This window comes from Mesoplodon densirostris, chromosome X, assembly GCF_025265405.1.
Source record: "Mesoplodon densirostris isolate mMesDen1 chromosome X, mMesDen1 primary haplotype, whole genome shotgun sequence".
Lineage (NCBI taxonomy): Eukaryota > Metazoa > Chordata > Mammalia > Artiodactyla > Ziphiidae > Mesoplodon > Mesoplodon densirostris.
In genome coordinates this window covers 97,850,457-97,878,234 of record NC_082681.1, presented here as the reverse complement: position 1 = coordinate 97,878,234, position 27,778 = coordinate 97,850,457, and the positions used below count along the sequence as shown (strand labels likewise).

The 27,778-nt window shown below is 36.5% G+C and overlaps 1 protein-coding gene across 8 annotated transcripts in view; it reads left to right on the top strand.

Moving 5' to 3' along the window:
* KDM6A (lysine demethylase 6A) overlaps window positions 1–21,511 on the top strand; it is a 201,631-nt gene extending 180,120 nt beyond the window's left edge. For all 8 annotated transcript variants that reach the window (XM_060088055.1, XM_060088054.1, XM_060088052.1 and 5 more), the window contains 5 exons: window positions 28–215; window positions 1,019–1,160; window positions 16,411–16,537; window positions 19,370–19,540; window positions 20,682–21,511. In XM_060088055.1, coding sequence (XP_059944038.1) covers window positions 28–215; window positions 1,019–1,160; window positions 16,411–16,537; window positions 19,370–19,540; window positions 20,682–20,711 — 658 coding nt within the window. In that variant the 3' untranslated portion in view covers window positions 20,712–21,511. The remainder of the gene's footprint in view (window positions 1–27; window positions 216–1,018; window positions 1,161–16,410; window positions 16,538–19,369; window positions 19,541–20,681) is intronic.
* The last annotated feature ends 6,267 nt before the right edge of the window (window positions 21,512–27,778 follow it).

Genomic DNA, 27,778 nt, shown 5'->3' with positions numbered 1-27,778 from the left:
CATTTGCAATATTTTTTCTTATTCCAGAAATAATTTGAATTTCCTAATGGGTTCTTGGTGGCCCAACCTTGAAGATCTTTATGAAGCAAATGTTCCAGTGTATAGGTTTATTCAGCGACCTGGAGATTTGGTCTGGATAAATGCAGGCACTGTGCATTGGGTTCAGGCTATTGGCTGGTGCAACAACATTGCTTGGAATGTTGGTCCACTTACAGGTATTTTAAAGAATATGCTTTAAAAAAAAAAACGAAAATCTTTAGTTTATAAAGGATTCTATCTGATGGGTTTATTCTTTTTTTTTCTTGGAATATAACTCACTAAAAATTGGAGGAAGAATGTCTCCTTGAGTAAAATTTTAATTTGTAGTACAAGATACTAAGCTAAGAAATAGAAATCCAAGACTGTAGATCTCAGCAAATAACAAATTTATGTCTTTATGTACAAGAGGTACTTGTAATAATTTTTAGAGTGCTTGGTTTTTAAAGGAAACCCTTTATGGGAGAAAGCAAAGTACAAAATTTCATTCTTTGAAATTTTTCTTTTATCTGGTATGTCATATGAATAGCCCTGTTATGTCAAAATCTGTTTGAATTATGCCTGCCTTCAGGCAGTAGATATTTAAGGTTAAGAATATGGCCTCTGGAGCCAGAAAGACCTGGATTAGGACCAGGACCTGGCTTTTGCAGCTTTGGGCAAGTTATATAACCTCTCTGGGCCTCAATTTCTTCATCTGTATAATGGAAATGATAAAATTAATAAGGTAATGGTAAATATTAAATGGTATAATGTATCGAAATACCTCAGAACAAATGCGTGGCACAAAGTTATAGTAAGCACTCTTTACATGATCGCTACTATTATTATTATTACCACAATTATCAAAAAACATTAAAAATATTTTTGTAATGTTTTGAGATTTTCAGAATTGGTGTTGATGATATCACCTGAGAAGGTGATAATGGTTATCTTCATATCTTTGGTACTTTGGGTTGCTTTATAACTGTTTTTTTTTTCCTAGCCTGCCAGTATAAATTGGCAGTGGAACGGTACGAATGGAACAAATTGCAAAGTGTGAAGTCAATAGTACCCATGGTTCATCTTTCCTGGAATATGGCACGAAATATCAAGGTCTCAGATCCAAAGCTTTTTGAAATGATTAAGTAAGTGCTTTCTAAAACTGCTGTAGTCCCTCTCTTTTTGGGGAGTGTTAACTTTTCCCCCCATAGACTTATGTTGACATCAAAACAAAATGGTCCAGATGTCTAGCAAAAGGTAATATAAGAGAATCCACATGTTAAAAGTATTTTTCCCTTCCCCATAGTCAGTACAGTATGGTACAAAGAGGAACAAAGGCACAAATAATTCTAAACCAGCAGATTCACAAACAAACCTGTGCTGAACCACTCAATTCCTAGGAGAACTTTAGTTTTAATATTGAAAGACTGCACTTAGTATCAGGGCGAGGGAATGGCATCACAAAAATATTTTCTGGTACAGAGAAATTAGCATTTAATAGGGATTTGACTTAAACGTTAATTTAAAATTTTTAAGTTAAATCATCCATCTTATAATTGTCCCTTTTCTTACCTGCTTTAAACACTTAATTCAAGTTATTTGAATACATATACCCCAGTAACCTTCTCATTTATTGTCACAGTTTCTATCCTAGCTATTTTATAGATCTATTTAGAAGTAATATTTTCAAACAGTGCTATATAGCAGTGTTTCCCTAAACTGTATTTTCTATCACTATTACGTCTAACCCCAAAAGGTGGGGAATTCTGGTCAAAGAAATATGGGAAACAATGGATTATATAAAGTTCAACAAGTCCTTTATTTTCTAATTTTTTGTAAAATGTGTTAGAGACTGTAAAGTTGGTATTTTTTGTGTGGGAGAGAAGGGTTATAATGTGTTGTATTTCCCAAACATGTTTGTTTGACCAGTATCTTTGAAGAATAGATCTCGAAAACTCATTTTGAAATACACTGCTTTATACTCACTGATAGAATAAGTTTGTTTTCATCTTAGTTAAAATAGTACTTACCTTAAGTATTTTTCCTACAGCTATATTAATTTGGTCAGCATGTGTTGTTTTCAAACTATTGTCTTTTGAAAGGAATCCTAGCTTATTAAAGTGATTTCAAACCTAAATCTAAAATTTTATTCAAACAAAAATTGTGGGGTCAAGGTAACATGCCTGTGGATTATCTTATTCCTTTATCATTTGAACTAGTTTTTCTAGTCCTGGGCAGAAGTGGTAGGGGGAGACAAAAGGTAACAAAAAGCAAATCATAGCAGGTGATGTACAAATCCTTTAAAAAGTTGGATCTTAGGTACCGTACTCTATAAATGTAATTGGTAATGCGGTTATCCTGTTATATCTCAGATTGGTCTTTTGCTCTGAATATTAAGTTCAGGGTTACTTTTGGGAGAAAAAATTACGTAAAGTCACTGAAGATATTTAGTAAGTTGGAAATAGGCATATACTAGAGGCTGGTTCAGATCACCTGATGGTAAAGGGATGGTACAGTATAGAAACTATTTATATATAACAGCTATGAAGACTGAAAGTGACTCAGTACATTTTGGATAGGTTAGGATTTTATAATTGGAAAGGATTTTAGAGGTCATTTAGTCAGGACTTCTGCTTAATGCAGTAATCCCTTCTATAACATCTGTAATTTGTGGGCATCCAGCAACTTCTTGAACATTCTCATTACCTCACTATAATTCTTGAAAGTTCTTTACAAATTGGCCTATAATCTACCTGTCATTTGGTCCCAATTCCCTAAATATATTTGGGATTTAGATCAAATCCCATTCAACAAGTGTTTGAGAACCAACTCTATACCAAACACTATTCTAGGCTCTAAGGATAGACATAGCAGTGTGTAAGTTAAAATCCCAGACCTCAGAGGACTTAAATTCTAGTGGAGCAAGAAAGACCTCCAGACAGTTGAATAAATTACTGATAAATAATATGACTAAGAGAAAATAGATAATATTTGGGGGGTGCAGGTGAGAGTGCTGCTTTTTCTAAAATGGTCAGGGAAGGTGTCTTGGAAGATGAGTTTTGTGTTTAGACCTGAACAATGAGATGGAGTCAACCATGCAGAGATCTAGGGGTACACCATTTCAGGCCCAGGGAGCAAGTGAAGACTGAATTGGGAACAACTTTGGCATGTTTATAGGGCAAAAAGGCCAGTATGACTATGGCAGAATGAGAGAGGGGGGGTAACAATAAGCTCAATGAACTGACCAGGAACCAGATTGTGCATGGACTTTTAGAACATGGTAAGTTTTGTAAATCAATTCAGGGTGTTACAGGTTACCATTAGAGGATTTTAAGCAGGAGAGGGATGGGTTCTGATTTAAACTTTAAGAAAATGAATCTGGTTGCTTTGTAGAGAACGGATTCCAAGGGGCAAGTTTAGAAGTGTGTGTAGGGGGTCAGTTAGGAGGCAGTTGCAACAGGATAGACCATCCTGGACAGACATTAACCCAAGGGTGTAGAAAGAGGGATTAAAGTAGGGGCTGTGGTAGAGCTAAAAGCTCACGGCACTTGCTCACAGATTGGATATTGGGGGAAGAGGGAAAAAGGAATCAGAGAAAAGATTATTGTCATATTCTCTTCTTCCTATCTGGTCTTCAGTAATTTAAACATCTGACCTCTATCATCTTTTCATCCCGCTCACCCCCATCATCCTTGTTGTCCTTCTAGTTTCCTTCCAGTTTATCATTGTCCCTCTTAATATTTGAAATGTTGAGCATTGACACTTGCATTATCTTTATCTTAAGGTTGCCTTGTGTTAAAATTGGATACACATAATTTGAATATTTTTTGACTTAAAATTACTGGTGATACTGTTGTTCCTCATACCTTCCTTACATTTTTTTAGCCTAAATAAATGCACTTACGTACTTACCCTATTCCATTTTTACTCTGTGCTACAAAATGTCCGATCATTTGAATCTTGATTGTATTCTTCATTATATTAAGAATTCTGTTCCCAGCCTGAGTTGTCACGAGATATGATTAGCAAGCTCTGTTTGTCATCATGCAGATTGAAAATGTTAACCATAAATCCAGACCCCTAGGCCTTACTCTGTAAACTTCCTTTTCAAAATATAGTCATTCATCTATTACTGAAAGTATACTTTTCACCAGCCAACATTGCTCCCTTTCTTTTGTTTGTACTTTCTTTCATTTAATGAATATTTGCTGACTGTATACAAGGCTCTGGGTTAGACACTGAGAGGGTATTTATATGTGTATATGGCATAGTTCCTGTCTTGAAGTAAAAGTTAGTGCATACAAATAAATAGATTGAAAGAAATACAACAGACCCACTCAATTCTTTCCAGCCCCATGGAGTCAGAGAAGTCTGTGTATTTTGGGGAGCAGATATTTTGTGTGAAGGGTAAAGATGTGGAGGCAGGGAGAGGAGAGAGGTATAGCACCTAAAGCCAACTTAAGACCAAACTCTTGCACCATCAGAAAGATTCCCAAGTTCATCCATAAAACAATAGTATATATACATACCATGTCTCCTTCAGTCCAACACAGTCATGTTTTCCTTCACTGAGGGAATAAATCCCTTTTCTTCAGTAGAGCTCCAGACAAAATACTCAACTTAAGTGGAGAGGCCCTGTCGCACTAACTACCAAAATCATACTCAGCATGGTAAGCTGCTTACATTGTGAGTGACTCAGGGGAAGTCCGTCTGCCTAGAGGAATGGTAAATACATACTCGCTTCAGATCATCTTCTCTTCCACCTGGTCTCATTTTCTCCCTAGTACCTCCTCTTTTGCCCTCCCTTCTGACTTCCTTCCCTACTGTGTATTTGCATGAACTTAAATGTATTATATGATGCAACTCTGCTGTATATATGTTGACAACAGTTGGTGGTATATTCTGGCTTGAGTGTGCTCACACACAATGTGTGTGATGAGTAGTAGAATAAGATATAGTTGTAAAAGTTCTTAGTGGCAGATCATGTGTTGTGTGCCCAACTTAAGTTTATTCTGTTGGAGAGCTTTTGGTAGGTTTTTAACTAATACGATCTAATATGAGTTTCATAAAGATGTTTCTAGCAGTTAAATAGATAGAATTAACTTCTGGATGATAAGATAAAGAAGTGAATCAAAGATACTTTGGGTTTTCAAGTCTGAGTTCTAGATGGTTTAGTAATAATGTTAGTTAATAAACTGAGCTTGGTCCTTAGCCAGGCACTGAGCAAAGTGCTTCCCAGACTGTATCTCAGGTATGCCTCTCAGTATCCCATGGTCACCCATTTGGTTAGAGCGAGATTTAAGCCCATATCTGTCTTAGGTAAAAGCCACCTGGATATATCTGTGGCATGGGGCTTCATTCTGAAAGAGTGGCAGGTTTGAGGAGCCAGTAAAATAGTTGTATAGAGCTGTTTATTAGAAGCTGTAGTAAATGCAGGATTCCAGAGAGCAAAGTCAGGGCTGACTGACAAGGGGATCTTCTACCTAGTGGTTCATGATTGCCTTGAGAGGAAGAGGAGGGGAGAGTTGGGGACAGAACTTGGGGGAATACTTCTATTTAAGAAAAGCAAATAGGTGAACTAGGTAAAGGTCAGAAGACAACACAGAGAATATATTGTTACAGAAATAGAGAGGGAGTCTTTTTCCACAAGCTTAGTTTCGCTTTAAAACTGTTAAATCCACATCATTGCTTTGGTCCTCAAGTCTAGTATTCTGCCAACAAGGGAAGTGGTATTTGTTCTGGCTTGTGAGCTATACCAATTCTTAAGAAATGGTTCTCCCTTGCAGTTCCTTCCCTCTGCTTTGAGTCATTTTCTTCATCTCCTTCCTGTTCACTCCACCATCCACAGCAATTTGACTTTCTATATGCTCCTGTCACTTCTGTTACTGAGGTCACCAGTGACAACCAACTATTTTAAATGTACAAAGGCACAGATGTAAACTTTCTTTAAGATCCCCATGTGTACCTCCAGTCTGACCCCCACCTACCTTGTCAGTCATTTCTCCATTTCTTTTAGATGTGTGCTTGAATTTTCTATTTTTATCACTTTATTTGGTATTTTAAGCTGTCTTTAATATGAACTGCAATTTTTACACACCGTCCCTTTTCTTCTCCTTTGAATTATCTTTCAGTAAAGCACTAATTCAGTATATATTGAGCGTATGAATTATAGGCTATTTAAAAAAATAGTAATCATCATCTAGACATAACAAGTGAATGGAGAAGATTTGCAAAGATGGTCTTCTTCCTTAACTTTCTCCCTGGATTATTGCTTTTTGTTAGTTCTTAAAATACTGTGAATTTACAATGTGTGACTTTTAAGTTTTCATGGTTAAATGGTTAGTCTGCCCAACCGTAAAGAATCTAAGCAAAATTTACTTTGTGCCTTCTTATCCAGTCATTCACTCGGCTCTACCCAGTTCTTTTCATTCTTTTATTTGTTTAATCTACATTATGAACTGAGTTGGAACTCAGGTATAGTGCTAGGTGACAGAAGGATCTGATCACTTCTCAGGCTGCTTAAAATAAATGGGGAAATAGTCAAAACGTTCAAATACATGATCTTTGCTTTAATGATGGAGATACTGTTTTAAAAAAAAATGGGAGAGCATAGAGGAAGGCGCTTCTGAGAGAGGGGAACATTTAGGAAAGGCTTCATAGAAGTAGTACTACAGCTTCATAGTCCTTTATCTTAAACCCCTTAGGCCAAATGTGTTTTGGTATTCAGAATTCTTTGGATTTAGAAAGGTAAAACAGTACATTTATTTTACCCTCCCACCAGAGTTTGTGGCAGTGTGCTAGCATCAAACACATTAATATTTCTGCAGTAAAACATATAAATAGTCACTCTGATGAGCTAAGTGAGAACTATAAAAAGCCCCAGGTCAAGTTTCAACACCAATGAGTTTATGCAAAATTTATGAAAAATTCGTGGGACTATAAGAGATTATGAGCTGTATTTGCACTGAGTGATTAATAATGGGACATGATGTTCTCTCCTGTTGTCACCTATTAATCCCTTATTATCATTTTGAGAACGAATTACCTGTGGTTATTTTAAAAAGTCAACACCACTCTTGTTTTTTTCTTTGCACTTTTAAATTCAAGTTGGGCCTTTTAGAGCCCTACAATTCCATAAAGTCCTTTATCTGAGTAAGTCATTTAGTAAATCTCGAACTTTCTACATTCCAGCTATTTTCTAAAATACACTAATCTTCATACTCTCCTTCACATTCTTCCAGATGTCTCCTACATTGGCATGAGTCAATATCATTTAAGGAATATTCATTATCTTGATTACTTCTTTTCAGTTAACTTGACTCGAAAAGTTCATAGCCTAACTCCTTAGGAACATTTTAGTGGAAGCTCAGTGCATAACTTCTCTTTTGGTTTCCTTTCACTGTTCAAATGAACATAAACTTTTTTCCACATACCCCATATGCTGCAAGTAAGCTTAGTTTCTCCTTCTTTAGACTAAACTTTCAAATGTCTCTCAGGCTTAAGCCCTGCTTGTTCATTTATATCAGCTGAAGAGTATAGATTTAAACTTTCGTTGCTAAAAATTTCAAATCGACTTCACATTGGCAGCAGCTGCTAATGAGAAGCCTTTAGAATTTTTAATATTTTTAATAACGATCAAATCTGCATGCTAGATCACTTGACAGCAAGATGAAGTACTAAATGGAGGGCAGAAGTTTTAGAGGCATATTAATTAGAAGGTAGTTGCTACATTTCAGACAAAAGGAAAGACAAAGGATAGAAAAAATAGGCATATTGATTGGGTGGTAGAGGTGAGAGGGGAATCAGTATTGCTGGGGCTTTGTCTTGGGCCATGCAGTGGGATATTTGTGCTTATTGATGAAACTGGAAGTAAAGGAAGAAAAGAGGAAATAGGTTAGATATAGGACATGATGATTACCAGATTGGCTGGCTTTAGACTCGTAGAACTTGAATTCCTTTTACGATGTTTCAGTGAGAATCTCTTTAATCAGATGGATATATGGTTCTATTGTTTAGAGAAGGAATCTGAGATGCACATTTGTATCTCTCAGCTGGCTGATAGGTAATCCCTGCTAAGGTGTTAGCTGTTGAGTTTTCTGAACCATTAGCCATTCTTAAAGTAGAGCAGTGCCCACACAAAGAAATGAATTAAGGAAGACAATAAATGTAAAGCTACTGATCCCTTCCTTTAGTTCACTGAACTGTGACTGTTTTTCCATGTTAATATAGCTTCTTATCCTTTAAAACATATTAAATTTGCCTGTAACACATTACTGCATGCCCCCTCCCAAACTTACTTATACTTTTTCCTCCAACTTTTTCTTTTGAAACTTTTTTATTCTACGAAAAAAAGCTGAAAGAATAGTACAATCAGTACCTAGGTAACTTCATCTGGAGTCATCAGATAAGTTTTTGCCACATTTCCCTATCAGTCTCTATATTCACATACTTGTGCACATACTTTTTTGGCTGAGTTATATGAAAAAGTAATTTGCAGATGTCATGACATGTCACCCCAGATATTTCAGCCTGTATCTCTTAAGAGTAAGGATATTTATTCTCACATAACCACAGTACCATTTACCATACATAAGAAATATGGAGTTCAATAGTAATTAGCTAATACATAGTCTACATTTAAATTTCCCAACTACCCAGAATGTCTTTAGCTCTCCCCCTCCCACCCCCATCCAAATTGAATCAAGGTTCACATTGAATTCAGTATGTAGTCATTGTGTCTTTAGTCTCTTTTAAATCTATGAGAGTCTTTTCTCATGATTTTTATCTTGAAGAGAGCAGACCTTTGTGTTGTATAGAGTTCCATATTTTGGATATGTTTTCTCATAATTTTACTTGGGTTATACATTTCTGAGAGTAACTGTTGATGGCGTTTACCTTTGGTAAACCCGTGTCCCACTCCAGTGTAAACTCTGTTATAGATATTTTCATTAGTGAGTCCTGAGTGAATGAAGTTTTAAGTAGGCAGTTTAAAACTTAAAGTTAAGAGTGGGGAGATTATTGCTGCTTTTTATCCATCTTCATCATAATATACAGTTTTTACCCTTTGATTTTAATTTTAAACTAGTTGATTGAGAGCTAAGAGAAAACCTCATTCTTTACAAATTCATTGTTCCCATTTTCAGATATTTGAGATACATTGCTTGGCCTACATTTTCTCCCTATATAGTTAGTAGTGCAAAGGCTCTTTTTCACTTCACTTTCATAAGACTCATATATTCATTATGTTTTAACATTGAAGTATTTCTTTTAATAGGATCTTTGAAAGGAATCAAATGATAACGTAGCAAGTGAGTAGTGCAGAGTCTTGGTAATGATTAGACTTCCCTGTAGATAACAGGCTTTCAGAATAAATTGATTCTTTTTAGATGCAGTTAACTGATTTAATCTCAGTGGTAGATAAGGCCAACTCCAACTAATATGGTATAAATTGTTGGAGTCGTGTTGGAGTACTAGCAAGTTAAGGTAATGATAGTATGTTTCTGATACATTGGAAACTCTGGTTTCTTCAACTACTTTGTTGTTCCACTTAAATCACCATAATAAGTAGTTCAGTATATTTTAAAATGTCAAAAATCAGAATGCCAAAGAGCCCATTTTTTTCTGACAAGTTCAATATTGGGAAGTCTTAGACTTCGGAGGAGCATATCAAATAGTAGTAGAATGTTGGGGGGTGGGATGAATTGGGAGTTTGAGATTGACATACATACACTACTTATGTATAAAATAGATAACTGAGGAGAACCTACTGTATAGCACAGGGAACTCTACTCAGTGCTCTGTGGTGACCTAAATGGGAAGGAAATCCAAAAATGAGGGGATATATATATACATATAGCCGACTCACTTTGCTGTACGGCAGAAACTAACATAACATTGTAAAGCAACTATACCCCAATTTAAAAAAAATAGTAGTAGTAGAGTGTTAATTTTCAGAATACACATTCTCTTGTCTGCCTCCCCATAATCTGCCATATGTTAGTACATTCTAAAAATACTGATAAGGTGTAAGTCAGTAGTTGAAAATAAATTTTCTAAAATTTCAACAGTACCAAGTCCATTGAAAACCACTCCCCACAAATTTAATTTCTTGTCATATCATTTTGTCATTCTTTTGACCATCTTATAAAGCACTGTTTTCATATTTCAGTTTTTAGGTGTAATGTCTTATGTGTACAGTATTAATGTGCTTTCCCTTTGCCCTTTGTGCTATGTGTTTGTTATTTGCCTTTCCTTTTTAATTTTACTCAGTCAGTCTTAGAGTGTGTGCTATTTAATATTCCAGTGAAATATTACAGGCAGCACTGTGTAGTTATTTGGAGTCCAGTCTGCCTTCAAGTCTTAGCTTCTCCATTTACTGGCTGGGGGATCGTGGTCAAATGACTAAACTTATTAGTCTTCATTTCCTTTTCTGAAAATGGGGATAATAATTCTTTCTAATAGCTTTTATGAGTATTGTATGGGTCTTAGCATAGAGTAAGCACTCAGTAAATGGTAGCTGTTGTGATAATTATTCTTAATATTAATTATAGAAGGGTCAGTCACCTGTTTTTTAAGTAAGTTAGTATTCATGGACCTAGTTCAGTGGTTCTCAACTGCAGGCAGTTTTGCCTCCCCCCACCCTCTTCCCCAAGGGACATATGGCAGCGTTACGACTTCAGTGGGAGGGGTGCTACTGATAGTTTGTGGGTAGAAGTTAGGGACACTGCTAAACATCCTACAATGCACAGGACTGTCCCCACAACAAAGAATTATCCAGCCCAAGATAACAATAGTGCTGATGTTGAGACCTATTGGACTCTAGACTAACAGCTTTTCAATAATCTGTTTTATGTTCTTTTAGGTGTAACTGTTACCCTTCCAGTTGGCATTCATTGCACAATTTTTTCAAATTAAAAAAATTAATTTAGTCATTAAATAATTATTTTAACACAATTTTAAAATTTCACATACCAAGATTAAATATTGATCACTAACTTCCAGGCACTAATGTAAGCATTTTATATAACATATGTACTCCTCATAATAGTACTGTAAGTTAGATGTGCCTTCCTTGCATTTGAGAGAACTGAGACTTATGTGTGAAGCTGGGATATGAACCCAGGCAGTCTAGCTCCAGAATCGGTGCTCTTTCCTACTCTCTGGCTTTCTCTCTGTGATTGATCTCTTATGGCTCTAATCATAAAAACATGGTGATTTGCTGAAAAATACTGTTACAAATTTTAGACATTGATTCTAATGAAGTAAGAGGTTTGGTTCTTACTTGACCCAATTATAAGAATCAACCAAGACTCTTATTAAAATAGGTATCTAGACTCTGTTCCTAATAAGTAAATTCAGAGCTCTGTGTGAAGAACCCTGGGAATCTCTTTCACAGTGAATGGCCTAGATGAATCCTATGGTCCAGACAAGTTAGGGACACCCTAGTCTAGGTTCAGTCTCTTCTAGAACTAAAAATATTTTTGTTTCTCCTTTTCTTTCACACGTATTATAGATTATTACCCTATCTATATAATATATACTTTATCACAGGCACCGACGTTTTGAGTATAAATTAAAGCAGACTGTTAATATATTAACTCCCTTTTCCCTTTGATTCCCATGTTTAAATGGATATATGAGGTGTTCTACAACTCTGTAGTCATAGGCTGTTGGCCTAATAATTGAATAAGAGGGTATAGCCACGAAGACCAGTCCATAGTTAGCATAGATTTTAGGCTGTTGTCCTTGGGAGTCTTCTAATACACCATTGGGTTAAATATGCAATGCTTTGTGATAACATTGAGCAAACAAAATCTAAAAATTCTAAAACTCTGCATTCTCGTAGTTAACATATATTTGCTTTCATGCGTGTTTTTTCTATCTGAGAGTTTAAAATTCTTAAGATACTCATTTTATCATTGACTGAGACCTTGATTTTCAGCCATGTGGTTGGTTTAAATGAAACTGTTATATGTCTTACTGACATTTAGACACTCAACTGTTGTCCTAGGGGAATCCACCTTTGGAGTGACAGGTGGGAAGTTTTGAGGGCTCACATGTTGGCTCACTTTGCCTACATGGGTCTTTCAGTAAGAGAGACTGGGCAAGGCAAGGCACTTCTTGGTATACTTTTAAAATTTGTACATCATCTGCTTCTTAGTGGCAGAGATTATTACCATAAAGACTTTAAAAGTGCCATAGCAAGTTAACCCATGCTTCATCTTGTCTCCACACTGATATTTAGGAACTTACTTTGGAGACGTAGTCAGGTTACCCCCAAAATGTCATACTAGTTCCCAGTGTTTTCTTAACTTCAACGTAATATATTGAGTTGGCCAAAAAGTTCGTTCGGATTTGTCATAAGGAAAAACCCGAATGAACTTTTTGGCCAACCCAGTAATATCACTCTGGCTTCATTCCTTTGTTCTCTTACCTCAGAAACGTCATCCCAAGATTAAAGTCATAAGAACAGTTGTTTATTCCCTAAATAATCCAGCCACTACCTTTGCTCATGGAATTCCTTTTGCCTAGAAAGTGCCTTCCTCCCACTTCTCCTTCCTGTCACATCTAAATTGACAACTTGATGAAAACTGTGAGTTCTGCCTCCCTCTCCTTTTAGCATCCATGGCATACTAAGTCTATCTTTTGCCTAATGTGTTGATTTATAAATATACTGTGTATGATCATTTGTCCTCATATTATTGTCTTCAGTTTTTTTTTTTTTTTTTTTTTTTTTTTTGCGGTATGCGGGCCTCTCACTGTTGTGGCCTCTCCCGTTGCGGAGCACAGGCTCCGGACGCGCAGGCTCAGCGGCCATGGCTCACGGGCCCAGCCGCTCCGCGGCATATGGGATCCTCCCAGACCGGGGCACGAACCCTTATCCCCTGCATCGGCAGGCGGACTCTCAACCACTTGCGCCACCAGGGAGGCCCTTCAGTTTTTTTATTGTAATATTTCAAGTATATGTTCATTTCTATCCCCTATGGCAAGCTGTTTTCTAAAATTCCATCCCATTTTAGGTTTCATCTTTGCCAGATGGGTTTATGGTTGGATTATATTCTTCTGTGTAACCTCAAATACACCCAGCCCTCAGTCAGCCTCTTCCTTGTGATTTTCTTCCAAGCCAGATCTGCCTTTTAATAATCCCTGCCTTTTTGTGTAGTCTTTTATCCAAACAACTAAAAACAGTACTTGAGTCCTGAAACCAGATTGATCCTGACTGATCCTGAAAAGTCAAAGGGAAGTTTGATTCCCAGCTTCTCTAGCTCCTGAAATCATAAAATGTATTTAAAACAGCATCTTCTGTCTTCTACAGTTTTACACATTTTGCTAGTGATTTATTATTTTTTTAACAAATTGAATTCTTTTTTAATAGAAGTGTGGTTGTTTACAACGTTGTATTAATTTCTGCTGTACAGCAAAGTGATTTAATTTTATATATATGTGTGTATATATGTATATATATATATTTGGCCACACTGCGTGGCATGTGGGATCTTAGTTCCCCAATCAGGGATCGAAGCTGCACCCCCTGCAGCGGAAGCGCGGAGTCTTAACCTCTGGACCGCCAGGGAAGTCCTAGTTATACATATATATACATTCTTTTTTATAGTCTTTTTCACTATGGTTTATCTCAAGGTATTTAAAATAGTTCCCTGTGCTCTACAATAAGACCTTGTTGTTTATCCATTCTATATGTATTAGTTTGCATCTGCTAACCCGAAACTACAGAAGAGCCTCTGTCTCTCTCAATTCTTCTTCTGTTTCAACTGCTACCCTTTGAAAATGGGAAGGAACAAAAAATTTTACTGTTAACGGAAAAATCATAAGGGCAGGGGGAAAACCGCGACTTGGTTATTCGTTGTCAGATCAGATTAATAGAGCTGTCGGTTTTCTTAGATTCCAGTATCTCACAAAATAAAAATTCTGGAGCTGTGATTTCAGAAGCAAAATACGGTCGGCTTAGTATTTATTCTTAGCAACCCTAACTCTAACCCTTTATTGTTTGCAGAAAAGTAGTATATTGCCTTTTTCTAGATGAAACTACCAAACTAGCCATAAATTATAAACTACAATCTAATCTAACTGCCAAAGCAGTTAGTAGCATTGGAAGTGAAAGTTCATTTGCTGACTAAAGAGTGGAATAATACTCCACAGAACCAAGGCTCTGTGTTTGTGGGGGGAAAACTGTGCTGACTGAACCCCAAGAATCTCATCTTCAAAAGAGAAAGGGGAAAGTGGGTAAGAAGATGTGAAAAGAGACCAGAAAGAAGATAGTACAGTGTAAGATAGTGAGGGGAAACTTGAGATTTTCTGCTTTTACAAACCCCGAGCCCAACCACTTAAAAATAGCTTTATAATATCAGCTTCTCTGGGCCCTAGTTTTCTTATTTGTGGGGTGGAGATAATAGTGCCTCCTGCACAGGGTTGTTAAGAGTCCTAAGTGGCATAATATGTGTGAAGTACTTAATACCATGCTTCCTGTCTGGTTCTTATTTTTATTTATTTTTTTTTTTTGCGGTACGCGGGCCTCTCACCGCTGTGGCCTCTCCCGCTGCAGAGCACAGGCTCTGGACACGCAGGCCCAGCGGCCACGGCTCATGGGCCCAGCCGCTCCGCGGCATGCGGGATCCTCCCGGACCGGGGCACAAACCCGCGTCCCCTGCATTGGCAGGCGGACTCTCAACCACTGCGCCACCAGGGAAGCCCTATTTATTTTTATAGTATTGTTTTATCATTTTTGTTTGTTTTCCCACATGGGAGCATAGTGGAGTCTATAAATCTTCCTATACTTATATATAAATAAGTATAAGGAAGTACTTATAAGTACTTATTTAGAAGTACTTAATTATATACTCACTTATACTTATTTATAAGTATAAGTAAGTGTATAAATCTTTCTATACTGCAGAGTTTTAGGCAGTATTTTCCTGTGAAAAAGACCTTATTTTGAAGCCCTGCTTGGAAAACTTGTTCAGTTAGATCAGTGCCTTCAGAGATGAAGTATATAGGACACGGAGGGGAAAAGGGAGGAACAGGTACTGTTCAAGAGCTAGCAGCAAAATCTGAATTCTATGCTCTCCGTTTTTGCCATGGTCTAAATTTTTACTTGCTCCTCCCCTGGAAAACACACACACACACACACACACACACACACACACACACACACACACACACACACACACACACACACACACACACACACACACACACACACACACACACACACACACACACACACACACACACACACACACACACACACACACACACACACACACACACACACACACACCTGTCCTAGCTTTGACTTGCAACCATAGTCTGAAGCATTGTTTTGTTTCTAAATAAGTTAAACATAAAAGAATTGCTGGAGCCAAACTGAGAGAGAAATCCTTTGAAGATGATACTTAAGGGGTTTGCCTTACAACTGTAAAGTTGATATTGTTTTATGTTTGTTAAATAAGTTATCAAATTTTACATCTATCTTTTAATCTTTTTTACCCTGGCTTTTAAGTTATGCGGGTTCTGATAAGTTACAATACTTTAACCTAGTAACTTGTAAAATAGCAAGGAAGTATAAATTAAGAGAAATTAAATATGCTATTATTTATCATACTTTAAATATTAGTAGTTCCAAGTAAGAGAACTTAGCAAATAATTTCAAGTAGTGACAGCAAACTATAGGAAAATCACAAATTGTGAGAATTCACTATATCATTAGCATCATAAGTATGAGTACAGAAAAGGTATAAATTATAAGAAAAGTTCAATTATGTTAATATGAATTAAATATTTCACTGTATTATCTTCAAGTTAAAATCAAGGAATGAAGTGTCTTTTTCTTCTTCTTCAGCACTACAGTGAAACCATTTTTTGTATGGTGTAGTGACTAAATCCATAAATACTTTTTTGCTTATATACTCAAAAGTTTCAAAAGCAACCATATAAGTGATGCTGTTTATGAGTGTCTAGGTAGTATTGATAGAAATAGTGTGCTTTCCTGCCTTGCTTAGAATCATAGAGTTCACATCTGGAATTCAGACCCCTTATTTCAAGGATGAGACATTGACTCCCAAAGAGGTTAATTGACTTGCCCAAATAAGAGCCAAAATTAGCAACTTACATTTAAACAAGGTGTCAGGTTATTATACTTTGATATTCAGATATCAATTATTCTCAACTTTAAATGATCTGATATTGTCATTGTCAGACCTTCTGGGCATTGGCCTTATTTTTAAAATCTGAGAATATCTGAGAAATTGATGAAAGAAAAAGGTGATTACAGATATTAGAACAGAATCTCTTGGCATTACTTCTGTTGATATATCTTTCATGCTAAAAATTTTCAATGTTCAGTTGCTGGTCACAAATAATTTTCCCCCCACAATATAGGTATTGTCTTCTGAGAACTCTGAAGCAGTGTCAGACATTGAGAGAAGCTCTCATTGCTGCAGGAAAAGAGATTATCTGGCATGGGCGGACAAAAGAAGAGCCAGCGCATTACTGTAGCATTTGTGAGGTAAGTAACTGTTCTTATCCACAGTTATTTTATAAACCTCTTGCCTCTCCAATTTTGGTTTCTCTTTAGTTTTTTGTTTTGTTTTAATTTATTTATTTTATTTATTTATTTTTGGCTGTGTTGGTTCTTCGTTGCTGTGCGTGGGCTTTCTCTAGTTGCGGTGAGCGGGGGCTACTCTTCGTTCCGGTTCGCAGGCTTCTCATTGCGGTGGCTGCGGAGCACAGGCTCTAGGTGTGCAGGCTTCAGTAGTTGTGGCTCACGGGCTTAGTTGCTGTGTGGCATGTGGGATCTTCCCAGACCAGGGCTCAAACCCGTGTCCCCTGCACTGGCAGGTGGATTCTTGACCATTGTGCTACCAGGGAAGCCCTCTTTAGTTATTTTTTAAAATGTACTTTTATGTAATGCATTTTACTGAAATTGACATTGTGTTCAGTCTTGTTATTTAACTACTATATTAAAATTTAATCTGGTGATACGCCATTTCACTAACTGTGAATTAACTCTAAAAGTATCTACTAGTGTCATTTATCTGGTAGGTAACAGTTGACCCTCTCTCTATCCACGGGTTCCTATCTGTGGATTCAACCAACCGCAGATCGAAAATATTCAGGGGGTGGAGTGGGGAGTATTCCAGAAAGTTCCAAAAAGCAAAACTTAAATTTGCCATGTACCAGCAATTATTTCCATTGTCTTAGGTATTAATAGGTAATCTAGAGATGAGTTAAACTATAGGGGAGGATGTGCATAGGTTATATGCAGTTGCTACACCATTTTTTGTAAGGGACTGGAGCATCCTTGGATTTTGGTATCCATGGAGGGTCCTGGAACCAATCCCCCATGGATACCGATACAGATGATAAGCGTCAAGTTTCGTCTTGAGATTTTAGACTGGGAACAGTCCAGATGTAGACAGATGCCAGTAAACTGGATATAGTTCAGTATAACTCCAGGCAGATCATTGTTCAGTCCTCTCTGGTACAATTCACAGGACATTGGTCAATCTTCTCCTGTGGCCAAGGCTTGCAAGAGATGCAGAAACAAAGATATGGTACCTGCTCTGAAGGAGCTTACATCCTACTTGGGGAAGACAAATTACAAACAGTTGTAATGTTATATGAGACTGTGGTGAATGCAAAGTTGGTCTTGGTCTTACTGTTAGGATAACACTAAGGGAGAAAATGACCTAATTTTTTCTTTCTAGTATTGGCCTAAGAGTTCACCAAAGTATTAGCATTTGAGTCCATCCTTGAAGGATGAGTATGACTTTAGTGGGCTAAAAAATGATGACAGTTGGAAGTAGAATGAACGTTGTTATGAGCTATATAGGAACAACATGGGAAATGGAGTGGCTTCTTCAGAAAACGGTAAATAGTCCAATGTGGCTGGAACACAGACTATGTAAATTCTACATATAAACCTAGTTGGTAGGAAGTTTGCAGAGCATCTTGAATGATTTTAAGGAATTTGATATTTATTCGGAGGTCATAGAGCCATCAAAAGTTTTTGGGCAGGCACCCAAGTTGGGTAAGTATTTCAGAGACAAAAGTGATTGGAGAGGATGGAGATAAGAAGCTCTTGCAGTGGTGTTAAGAGTTGTTATCCTAAGGCTAGACTAGAACCTGGCAGTGGGAATATTAAAGAAGGAGAGGAGTACAAAAATATTTTGAAGGTAAAATTCACCAGACAACTCATTAAATGGCAGAAGTGAGGGACAGGTTGAAGGATGTTCACAAATGTTGTAGCTCAGATTATGAGGTTCATGTTGCTCATTGATAGTAATGGAAAACATGGGTAACTCTGGGATTTTAATTAACATAACTTCAAAGAGACATGAAGTCATGAGAATTTTCTTTCATTGAATACATTCAAGGATATGCCAAAGCCAGGGATATTAATGATCCACTCCAGACCTTGAAATTCTGTAATTCTGATGTTGACTTTTATTTGAGATGATTCAGTCTATCTATCAGCTATTTTAATGCTGTATAACCTGGCTAAAGTATGCCCTTGGGAGACCAGATAGATTCTAGTTAGGTGTGTTATACCTCAGAAAAATGAATGTGTAAGCTTTCCAGTATTTGAGAATGACTTTTATTCTGTACTGTTATTCCTTATCCTGCTTGAGCCTTAGCAACTCATCAGTCTCTCTAACACAGAGGTATTATTTCTAAAATCATGCTACACTCATGAATATACTTTTTGATTGTACTCATACTCCTTAACATGAGGCTTATAGCTGAACACTCACTTACTGTCACTTACCTGTCAGTTTCCTCATCTGTAAAATAATCAGATTATATTCATTCAACAAGTTTGTTTTGAGGTTTGGCTAAGCACTAAGCACTGTGAAATGATACGCTCTGGAGTTACAAAGATGAGTAAAACATAGTCTTCATCTTTGAGGAGCTCAGTCTACTGGGGAAGACAAATATCCATATACAGTGCCCTGTGATGAGTACTATCATTGAGAGGTAAAAGGAAAATAATGATCACTTTCATCTGATTGTATACTAATGTTTTGAATTTAAAACAAATAAATAGGCTGACCTTTATCAAACTTTTGAATTAGGCTTTTGCCAGTGGTTATAATGAGTATGTCATCCCCCAAGGTCACTCCCCTAAATAGACATTACCACCCATGTCTTTGGGTCTGGTGCAAAATAAACCTGGTCTATTAAAGATTCTTAAACACTCTTAACTCTTAGTACCCACTCTTAACCAGTGATCACTGTCCACAACTCCGTGTGAAGTAGAACTCTGTGATTATACCAAAGTAGTAGAATAAATAAATACTACTGTCTCTATTGAATGCTTTTTCTCTTGTATAAATAGGTGGAGGTTTTTGATCTGCTTTTTGTCACTAATGAGAGCAATTCTCAAAAGACCTACATAGTGCATTGCCAAGATTGTGCACGAAAAACAAGTGGAAACCTGGAAAATTTTGTGGTGCTAGAACAGTACAAAATGGAGGACCTGATGCAAGTCTATGACCAATTTACATTAGTAAGTGAAATCAACATGTGAGTACATAGTTAGCTGGATAGGGAAGCAGCAGTGTTTGTTCTGCCACCTGATAAGGAGGAGGTAATGAAATATTTAAAATTTCCTTCGGTTTGTCAGATATTGCATGAGGAAATATATCACTCCCCCTCCTCCACTTCCAGGTATTTATTCCTATGAAATTAGCATATTTCATTTTCACTTTTCTTCCTGGGTGAGACCAGCCCTAAATAATGTCACAGTAATTACATTTTAAAATCTTTGTGTGCTTTTAGAACACTGTCACATCCTTTATGTCATTGATCTCAGTTGATAAGATGTTTGTGTATATAGGTTATTAGTGCCCACAATGTGAATCAGTATGTATGCTTTTAAATATACTTCTGCTTTTAGAGCTAATTGTATTTATTTAAAATCTTGTCCTTGCCAGAAGTATTAACTTTATGGGAATATTTGATGGAGCTTAACTTCCTGCTGTGTTATATAACCTTATGAAATTCAAGTATCTTTATAAATTGCACACAGTTTTTAATTTTAAACAGCAGATGCTTAGGGGGAAGCATTTTACTCTAGCACATCAGTAGTTTTATGAATAGAAGAGAATTGTTGAATTCCCTCCGTACTTTTTCTCTTACATATGTGATCAGAAACTGAACTTTTGAAATTTAGCTCCTGATATTTTCACTTGAATGGTCTTCAGGATTGCTTGAAGAAGAAGAAAATTATCTGGAACATGTTAAACAAAATTTATTATCTAGTTGAGTTAGCTTTTGAAGCAAGTCACTAATGAAATCAGAATTGATTTGTTATATTATTTTCCACAAGCCTTCTTTATATTTTTAAGTAATCTCAAAAAATGGTCAACCTAATAACATTCTAAGAGTTTTTGACTAATTGGTGAAAAAGTACCGAAAAATGTGGATGTGCTGAGTTGGGTAATGGTCTCAGACTCTTAGGAAAATTGGCCAGGTGGGAGACAGTAAGGGAGGTTGGTTGTGCTTGACAGAGTGTGGCAGGCCGTGTAACTTTCTTGAGAATTGTTATTTCCTTTACTTTCATACGCAGGCTGTGTTTGTAACCTGGAGCTAGGGAACACTGTTAACAATTTGTATACCAAAGTAACATACTTTACTTTTATTTTCAGGCTCCTCCATTACCATCCTCCTCATCTTGATATTGTTCCATGGACATTAAAAGAGAACTTTTCTGCTATTCAGGAACTAACCCAGTTCTGCACCACTGGTTTTTGTAGCTATCTCGTAAGGCTGCTGGCTGAAAACTGTGTCTATGCAACCTTCCAAGTGCGGAGTGTCAACCAACTGGACAGGGGAGAGCATTGCTCCTACTCCAGGACTCTCACAAAGCTGATCAGCTGTACTTCAGAAAAAAAATAATAATTTCCATGTTTTGTATATATCTGACAAAACTGGCAACATCATACAGACTACTGACTTGAAGACAACCTCTTTTATATTTCTCTATTTCTGGGCTGATGAATAGGTTTTCATCTATCTTTTCCCCCTTCAGAATTTTCCTTGGAAAAAAATACTAGCCTAGCTGGTCATTTCTTTGTAAGGTAGTTAGCAATTTTAAGTCTTTCTTTGGTCAACTTTTTTTTAATGTGAAAAGATAGGTAAGGAACTTTTTTACTGCTTTTATGTTTTTCTGTCTTGTTTTGAAACCATGACGGTTATTACACTTTTGGTTCCTAAATAAAATGTTTCAAAAATTAACAGCCAAGTCACAAAGATAATGGATTGCACATAGACTAAGGAATAAACTTCAGATTTGTGGTTTTTGTTTCTAATCTTGATGTAAATTTACACTATTTATAAATACATATTTATTGCTTGAAAATATTTGTGAATGGAATGCTGTTATTTTTTCCAGATTTACCTGCCATTGAAATTTTAAGGAGTTCTGTAATTTCAAACACTACTCCTATTACATTTTCTATGTGTAAATAAAACTGCTTAGCATTGTACAGAAACTTTTATTAAAATTGTTTAATGTTTAAAGAGGTTTCTATTGTTTGAGTTTTAAAAAGACTTTATGTACAGTGCCCAGTTTTTGTTCATTTTTCAAATCTGATTATATATATTTTATATATACTTGTGTATGTATATATAATATATATAGAAATCTGGATATATATGTATAAAGATTTAGAGCTTAAATTTTTCTCGTTTTAAGTTTCACATCTATGGTAGATTTTTGAGGTGTCTACTGTAAAGTATTGCTTACAAAAGTATGATTATTTTTAAAGAAATATATATGGTATGTATCTTCAAGACCTAAAATGTCAGACTGGTTTATTGTTAAGTTGCAATTACTGCAATGACAGACCAATAAACAGTTGCTGCCAAAATGTAGTATAATAGTAGAAAACAAATAGTGATTGAACTTAAGATTTCAAAGGGAATGTTCTATGGGTTTGACAAATCCTGTACATCACTTAGTAGTGTTTTATATGGAAAAAAAGATTCAGATGAAGGGCTCTATTTTAGAATGCAAATAAATTAAGAGACTTATTTTTTAATGTTAGGCAGTTTTGACATTTCATGCTTTCCTGCTTGCATGACGTGATTTGGGCAGGGGAGGGAGTCTTCCAATTCCACATCACTAGTAAAATATAGTAAGCTATATTAGCATAAACACGTCACTTCTAATTACCAATAGTATTTCATTTTATAATAATGGTACCTTGTATTTGGCACATATTCTCATTTTATCATGCTGTTCTCTCTAAGGTTTTTCCAGGAATATCCAATGAAGATGCATAGAGAATGCTGTAAAGGAAGTTATATATAACTAAAGAGAAGTTATAATCCTAACTGGTGAAATGCTGTGCTGACTGCATTAACAAGTGCTCTTTTTCAGATAGTTGTGGAGTATGTTGTCCTCCTAGAAACAGTTTGAAGGCTTTAAAGCACTGAGATATTTATCCAATTAGTTAATAATTTGGTAAATAATTGAATTTGAATATCTACTAGCAGCAATCATCTCTTAAAATTTCAGGAGGAAATAATTACAAATTTTAGTTAAGAAGCAAGAGTGCTTGTCTAAGTGCTGCTTAAGATGTTTAACCACTGATTTTTAAAAAAGAACTCAAGACGGGCTTCCCTGGTGGCGCAGTGGTTGAGAGTCCGCCTGCCGATGCAGGGGACCACGGGTTCGTGACCCGGTCTGGGAAGGGAAGATCCCACATGCCGTGGAGCGGCTGGGCCCGTGAGCCATGGCTGCTGAGCCTGCGCGTCCGGAGCCTGTGCTCCACAACGGGAGAGGCCACAACAGTGAGAGGCCCGCGTATCGCAAAAAAAAAAAAAACAAGACGAAACATTTTTGCAAATAAAAATTGCAAGTCAAAGAAATTAACACAACATTGTAAATCAACTATACTTTAATTTAAAAAAAGTACGTCAACTATCCAGAAGCAAAGATTATAAGAATGCTAAAGCTATGCCTAAATGTTCCTTAACCATTCCTAGTTTATCTTACTAACACAGTGTCTCATTTTTTCTATGGTTTTATTAAGATGGTTTATTGCCAAGATTAACATAAGTTGTCTGACATTTAAGAGTATTTTAGTGGTGTTTCACTAACACAATATTTGGAAGTTAAATGTTCAGATGAATACTTGCTCACTTAGTGTTTGAACGGGTAGAGGATAGGAGACAAGTCAAACCTATCAACATTAGTCTGACGTATAACTAGATGAACAGAGTCTAAACTGCTTTCTTTTCTTCAATTTAACTGCTTTAATAACTTAACATTTTTCAGGTTGCAGAAGAAATAGCATGCTTTTTTTCTCTTTTCTTTTTACTGCTTATATAGGTAAATCCAGCTAAGCACACTATCTGGGTGCCTTAATAATGAAATGAGTTTGCATCATTTGCACACACACACAATGTTTAGAGAAAGAAACTAATTATACGACATATTTTAAAAAGATGTTGATCCAGAAAGTGAAAACTAAATCATATTCTTTTCTCGTTGTCACCAGCTAAACAGGAACTCTTACACCATCGGTATAGCAGTTTAACTTGTTTAACCCATTTAAGTTAAATCAATTAAATTTTGGCTTCTGTATTTTGAACTAAAATCTAAGTCACTTTTCCAAAGTAGTAATTTGACAGTTGGGACTTTCAAATTATTAGTAATAGGCAACTGAAATAAAAGATCACGTATTATCATGAAATTACATTAAATGAAGTGTCGGCTTCTCAGAACTTAAATCTTTAAATTGTCATGTGTATTTTCATTTAGTCAATATATTTATTTAGTATCTCCTAAAAAATGAATCTGAATAAGATGTGAACTTTTTACTCTTCATACATGCATCTCATATGGGAGATTCATGTAATATGTCAAGCAGAACCTAGAAGAGATAACAAGAAAGGTGAATAGTATTGATTGGGGCTTGCATTTCAGCAGGGTTTGTATCACACCTAGAACAAAAGGATTTGGGAACTTTGACTAAGGGATTAGAGGAGTGTACTGGAGAGTGGAAGCCCCCGATGTTGAAAAGCCTCCTCTGCCATGAGAGATGTTTACACTTTACCCTGTAGTTAATGTGGAACCATGCACAGAATTAAGCAAAAGAACAGCATTGAATTTGCAGTAGTCTTCATGCCTGCTTTAACACACTGTATCTTCCACATTGCTGCCAGAGGGGCATTTCTAAAACACGGAAATTCAAGGAAGGGATGATTTGGACTTGGACTTTGGATGTTGTGAGGATGGAAATAGCGCAGATTTGGAAGACAAAAGTAAAGTCCACAGGACCCATTAGATGTCTACCGGTGGGTGGGAGCCCTTCTAACTAGAATGGGAAATCAGAGTAGAACTTCTTGTAACGCATCTAAGTAGTTGGAATCAGGAGAGGCCTGAACCGGAACCATGTATCTGGCTGTCCATCATCGAGGTGGTGCTTAGAGCCAGAGGAGGTAAGATCATACAGGAACTGTATGGTGAGGAGAGGTCGATCAAATACCCACTTAGGAACGTCAGCATGTAAGGGGAGAGGAGATTGCAAAGGAGAAGAAAGCTAAAAGAAACCAACCAGGGTGATCTTAGACAAGCTAAAGTTTTTCAAAAATAACTATACCATGTTGCAAAGATGAGGATTAAATGGATTTCTTTGGGTTTGGCACAAGATAGTTGGTGACGTTTACCAGAGCACCTTCAGTGGAGCAACAACCGGACGGATTGCAGTGGACGAGAAAAGGTACTGAATTTGAGGGGGTGGTGGAGTCACTTCGGTCTTCCAAGAGCACCAGGGATGCAATTACATTGGTCTTTGTGAAACAGCAAACAGATAGTCATCAATTTTAAACATTTTGTATCATTGTCTTGAGTGCTTTACACAGTAATTAATACTTTTGTATATATACCATGAAGCAACCCATGTGGTATTTTGGTTTTGAAAGGAAGAAATACTTTTCAGTTGGACAGGGAAATGAGGATGGTTATGGCCTAAAGTTACCCTTCACTGAATACTGTTGCAAAGCACAGTGCTAAGTACTTTCAGTATATTCTCTTTAGTCCTCACAATGGCCCTCTGAGGTACTGTTTTAGCCTCATCTTACACATACGTAAATTGAGGCAAAGAGAGGATCATGTAACTTGCCCAAGGTTTGTGGTTATTACGTATTGAAGGTAAGATTCCAACTATGTTGATCCAACTCCAGAGCAAGTGCTATTCTACCTCCTACTGCAGAGAAATAGGAATTGCTGAGTGCTTACTCTGTAGTCACGTTTGAAAGAAACTTCATTTTGTATATTTCTTTTAACAAGAGAAAAATGTCTTAAAATGTATAGCCTATAATTAGGCTGACATTTTTATAGTCCAAACCAAAACCCCTTTGAGATCGAAAGGGGACAATGCTATTAGTAGTTGGGCAGGACAACAGCCAAGAAATGGGGCTATCCTAGGCAAGCTGGGATGTATGTCATAGTGGTTAAGTTTGTGTTAAGAAGAAGCATTTGGGTGCTGGAGAGGGTGTGGAGAAAAGGGAACCCTCTTGCAGTGTTGGTGGGAATGTAAATTGGTACAGCCACTATGGAGAACAGTATGGAGGTTCCTTAAAAAACTAAAAATAGAACTACCATATGTTCCAGCAACCCCACTACTGGGCATATACTCTGAGAAAACCATAATTCAAAAAGACACATGCACCCCAATGTTCATTGAAGCTCTATTTACAATAGCCAGGTCATGGAAGCAACGTAAGTGTCCATCGACAGATGAATGGATAAAGATGTGGTACATATATACAGTGGTATATTACTGAGCCATAAAAAGGAACGAAATTCAGTCATTTGTAGAGACGTGGATGGATCTAGAGAGTGTCATACAGAGTGAAGTAAGTCAGAAAGAAAAAGAAATATCGTATTTTAACGCATATATGTGGAACCTAGAAAAATGGTACAGATGAGCCAGTTTGCAGGGCAGAAATAGAGACACAGATGTAGAGGACAAGCGTATGGACACCAAGGGGGAAAGGAGGGGGGGATGGATTGGGAGATGGGGTTGACATATATACAGTAATATGTATGAAATAGATAACTAATAAAAAAAAGAATGAAAGGGAGCACTGCTACAGATTCTACAGACAGTGAAAGGGTAATAAAGAACTATCACAAACAAAGCATTTGGGGAGTAGTAGTATTTACCTCCTCCTAACATCATATTCCTAGATTTTTGCACTCTTAGAATGGGAAGGAAGCATGGGTTTAGGTTGCATTAAGACCCTCAATTGTGGTTGAAAAAGATGGTGAAAATGCAAGCAATGAATTAAAGTGGAAATGAGAAAGGAAAAGGAAATTCCTGTTAAGTCTTAGTGATGTCTACTGAGTTGTACCCATCCTAAAACCAAATAATGGCACTTCAACAAACTAACAAGAAAGCGAGTAATATTCTCAATGTAAAGATTAATATGCATTTTTCTAAACTCTTGGTCTGACTACCACTTACCAATCTAGTTTAAGGTGGGAATCTGATTTAACATATTCAAAGTATGAATTTTAAGTGTACCAACCTGAAAAAGATGTAGAATTACAGTTTTCTCAGGGTTTTAAAACTTCAGTGCCATGTAGTTCAGTGCCATGTAATCACTTCGAAGTGATTAAACATGTCTTAATGTGAACAACAGAAAGATTCCTCATGAACATAGGGACTGTCTTAAGGTATTATAATCATGTGTGTGAAAGTGTAGGATGGCTTCAAATAGATTAAAGGTATGATTAACACCAAGCAATACTCTGAATTACACCTACTTCCAAATGCCCAGATACAATATCTGTTAAAGAGAGTAAGGGGGAGAAAAGCGAAAGCAAATTCACTGATTTTGTAGGCATGTATAGTTAATTGTACCTAAGCATTAACTTTAGCTCTTCACTTTGTGATAGAGTAATACACTTGGCAGGGTGAAACTAGATGAGAATGTTATCTTTAGAGAACTTGATAAATGTGATTTAAGTGTCATCTTTCATGAAATGTACTCAGATGCAAATTTTGAAATGTCTGCACATGGAAAGGATTCTATGTCTAATAAATAAATGGAAATCAGTACCCAAATCTACGATCAACAAGATTTTCTGGGTTACAGTACTGAAAACATTTGGGAGGGGTGGGGACAAGCTCAAAACGATATGAGTTATTGATACATCAAAAATTTTAATTAAGAAAAACTAAGTACCAAAGGTTTGAAAATACAACTGCTGTATACAAAACCTGGATAGTTTTAAAATATTGATCAGCCTACAAATTATCCTGTCATAAATTTTTCTGTATCAGATGAGCTCATAGTTCATGAATTAGAATTCCTTTGTAAGATTATCTCCATCTGCTCCTCCAGATAAGGTCTGCACAAAAATTTCATGAATAAGAGCCCACTGAAGAGCTGTGTGTGAACATTAGGTAATTTGCTAGTTAACATTGAAGTCCATGCTAGCACTCTGAAACCTTAATTTTAGGCTTGCTTCAGTATCCATCTAGCTCCTCACCCCCACCCTTTCTTTTGATTTAACTTTATTTTCAAAGTATATAACATTTACATGGTTCAAAATGCAAAACTATATTTAAAGGTGCTTTCTGCGAAGTCTTGCTCCCATCCCTTTCACCTTCAGATTTCTCCACCCACCACTGATACGTAACCATTTTCAATTTATTAGCTCACATTTCCTGTGTTTCTCTTTCTAAAAGTAAGTAAATTTGTTATATAGTCTTATTTCCCTTCT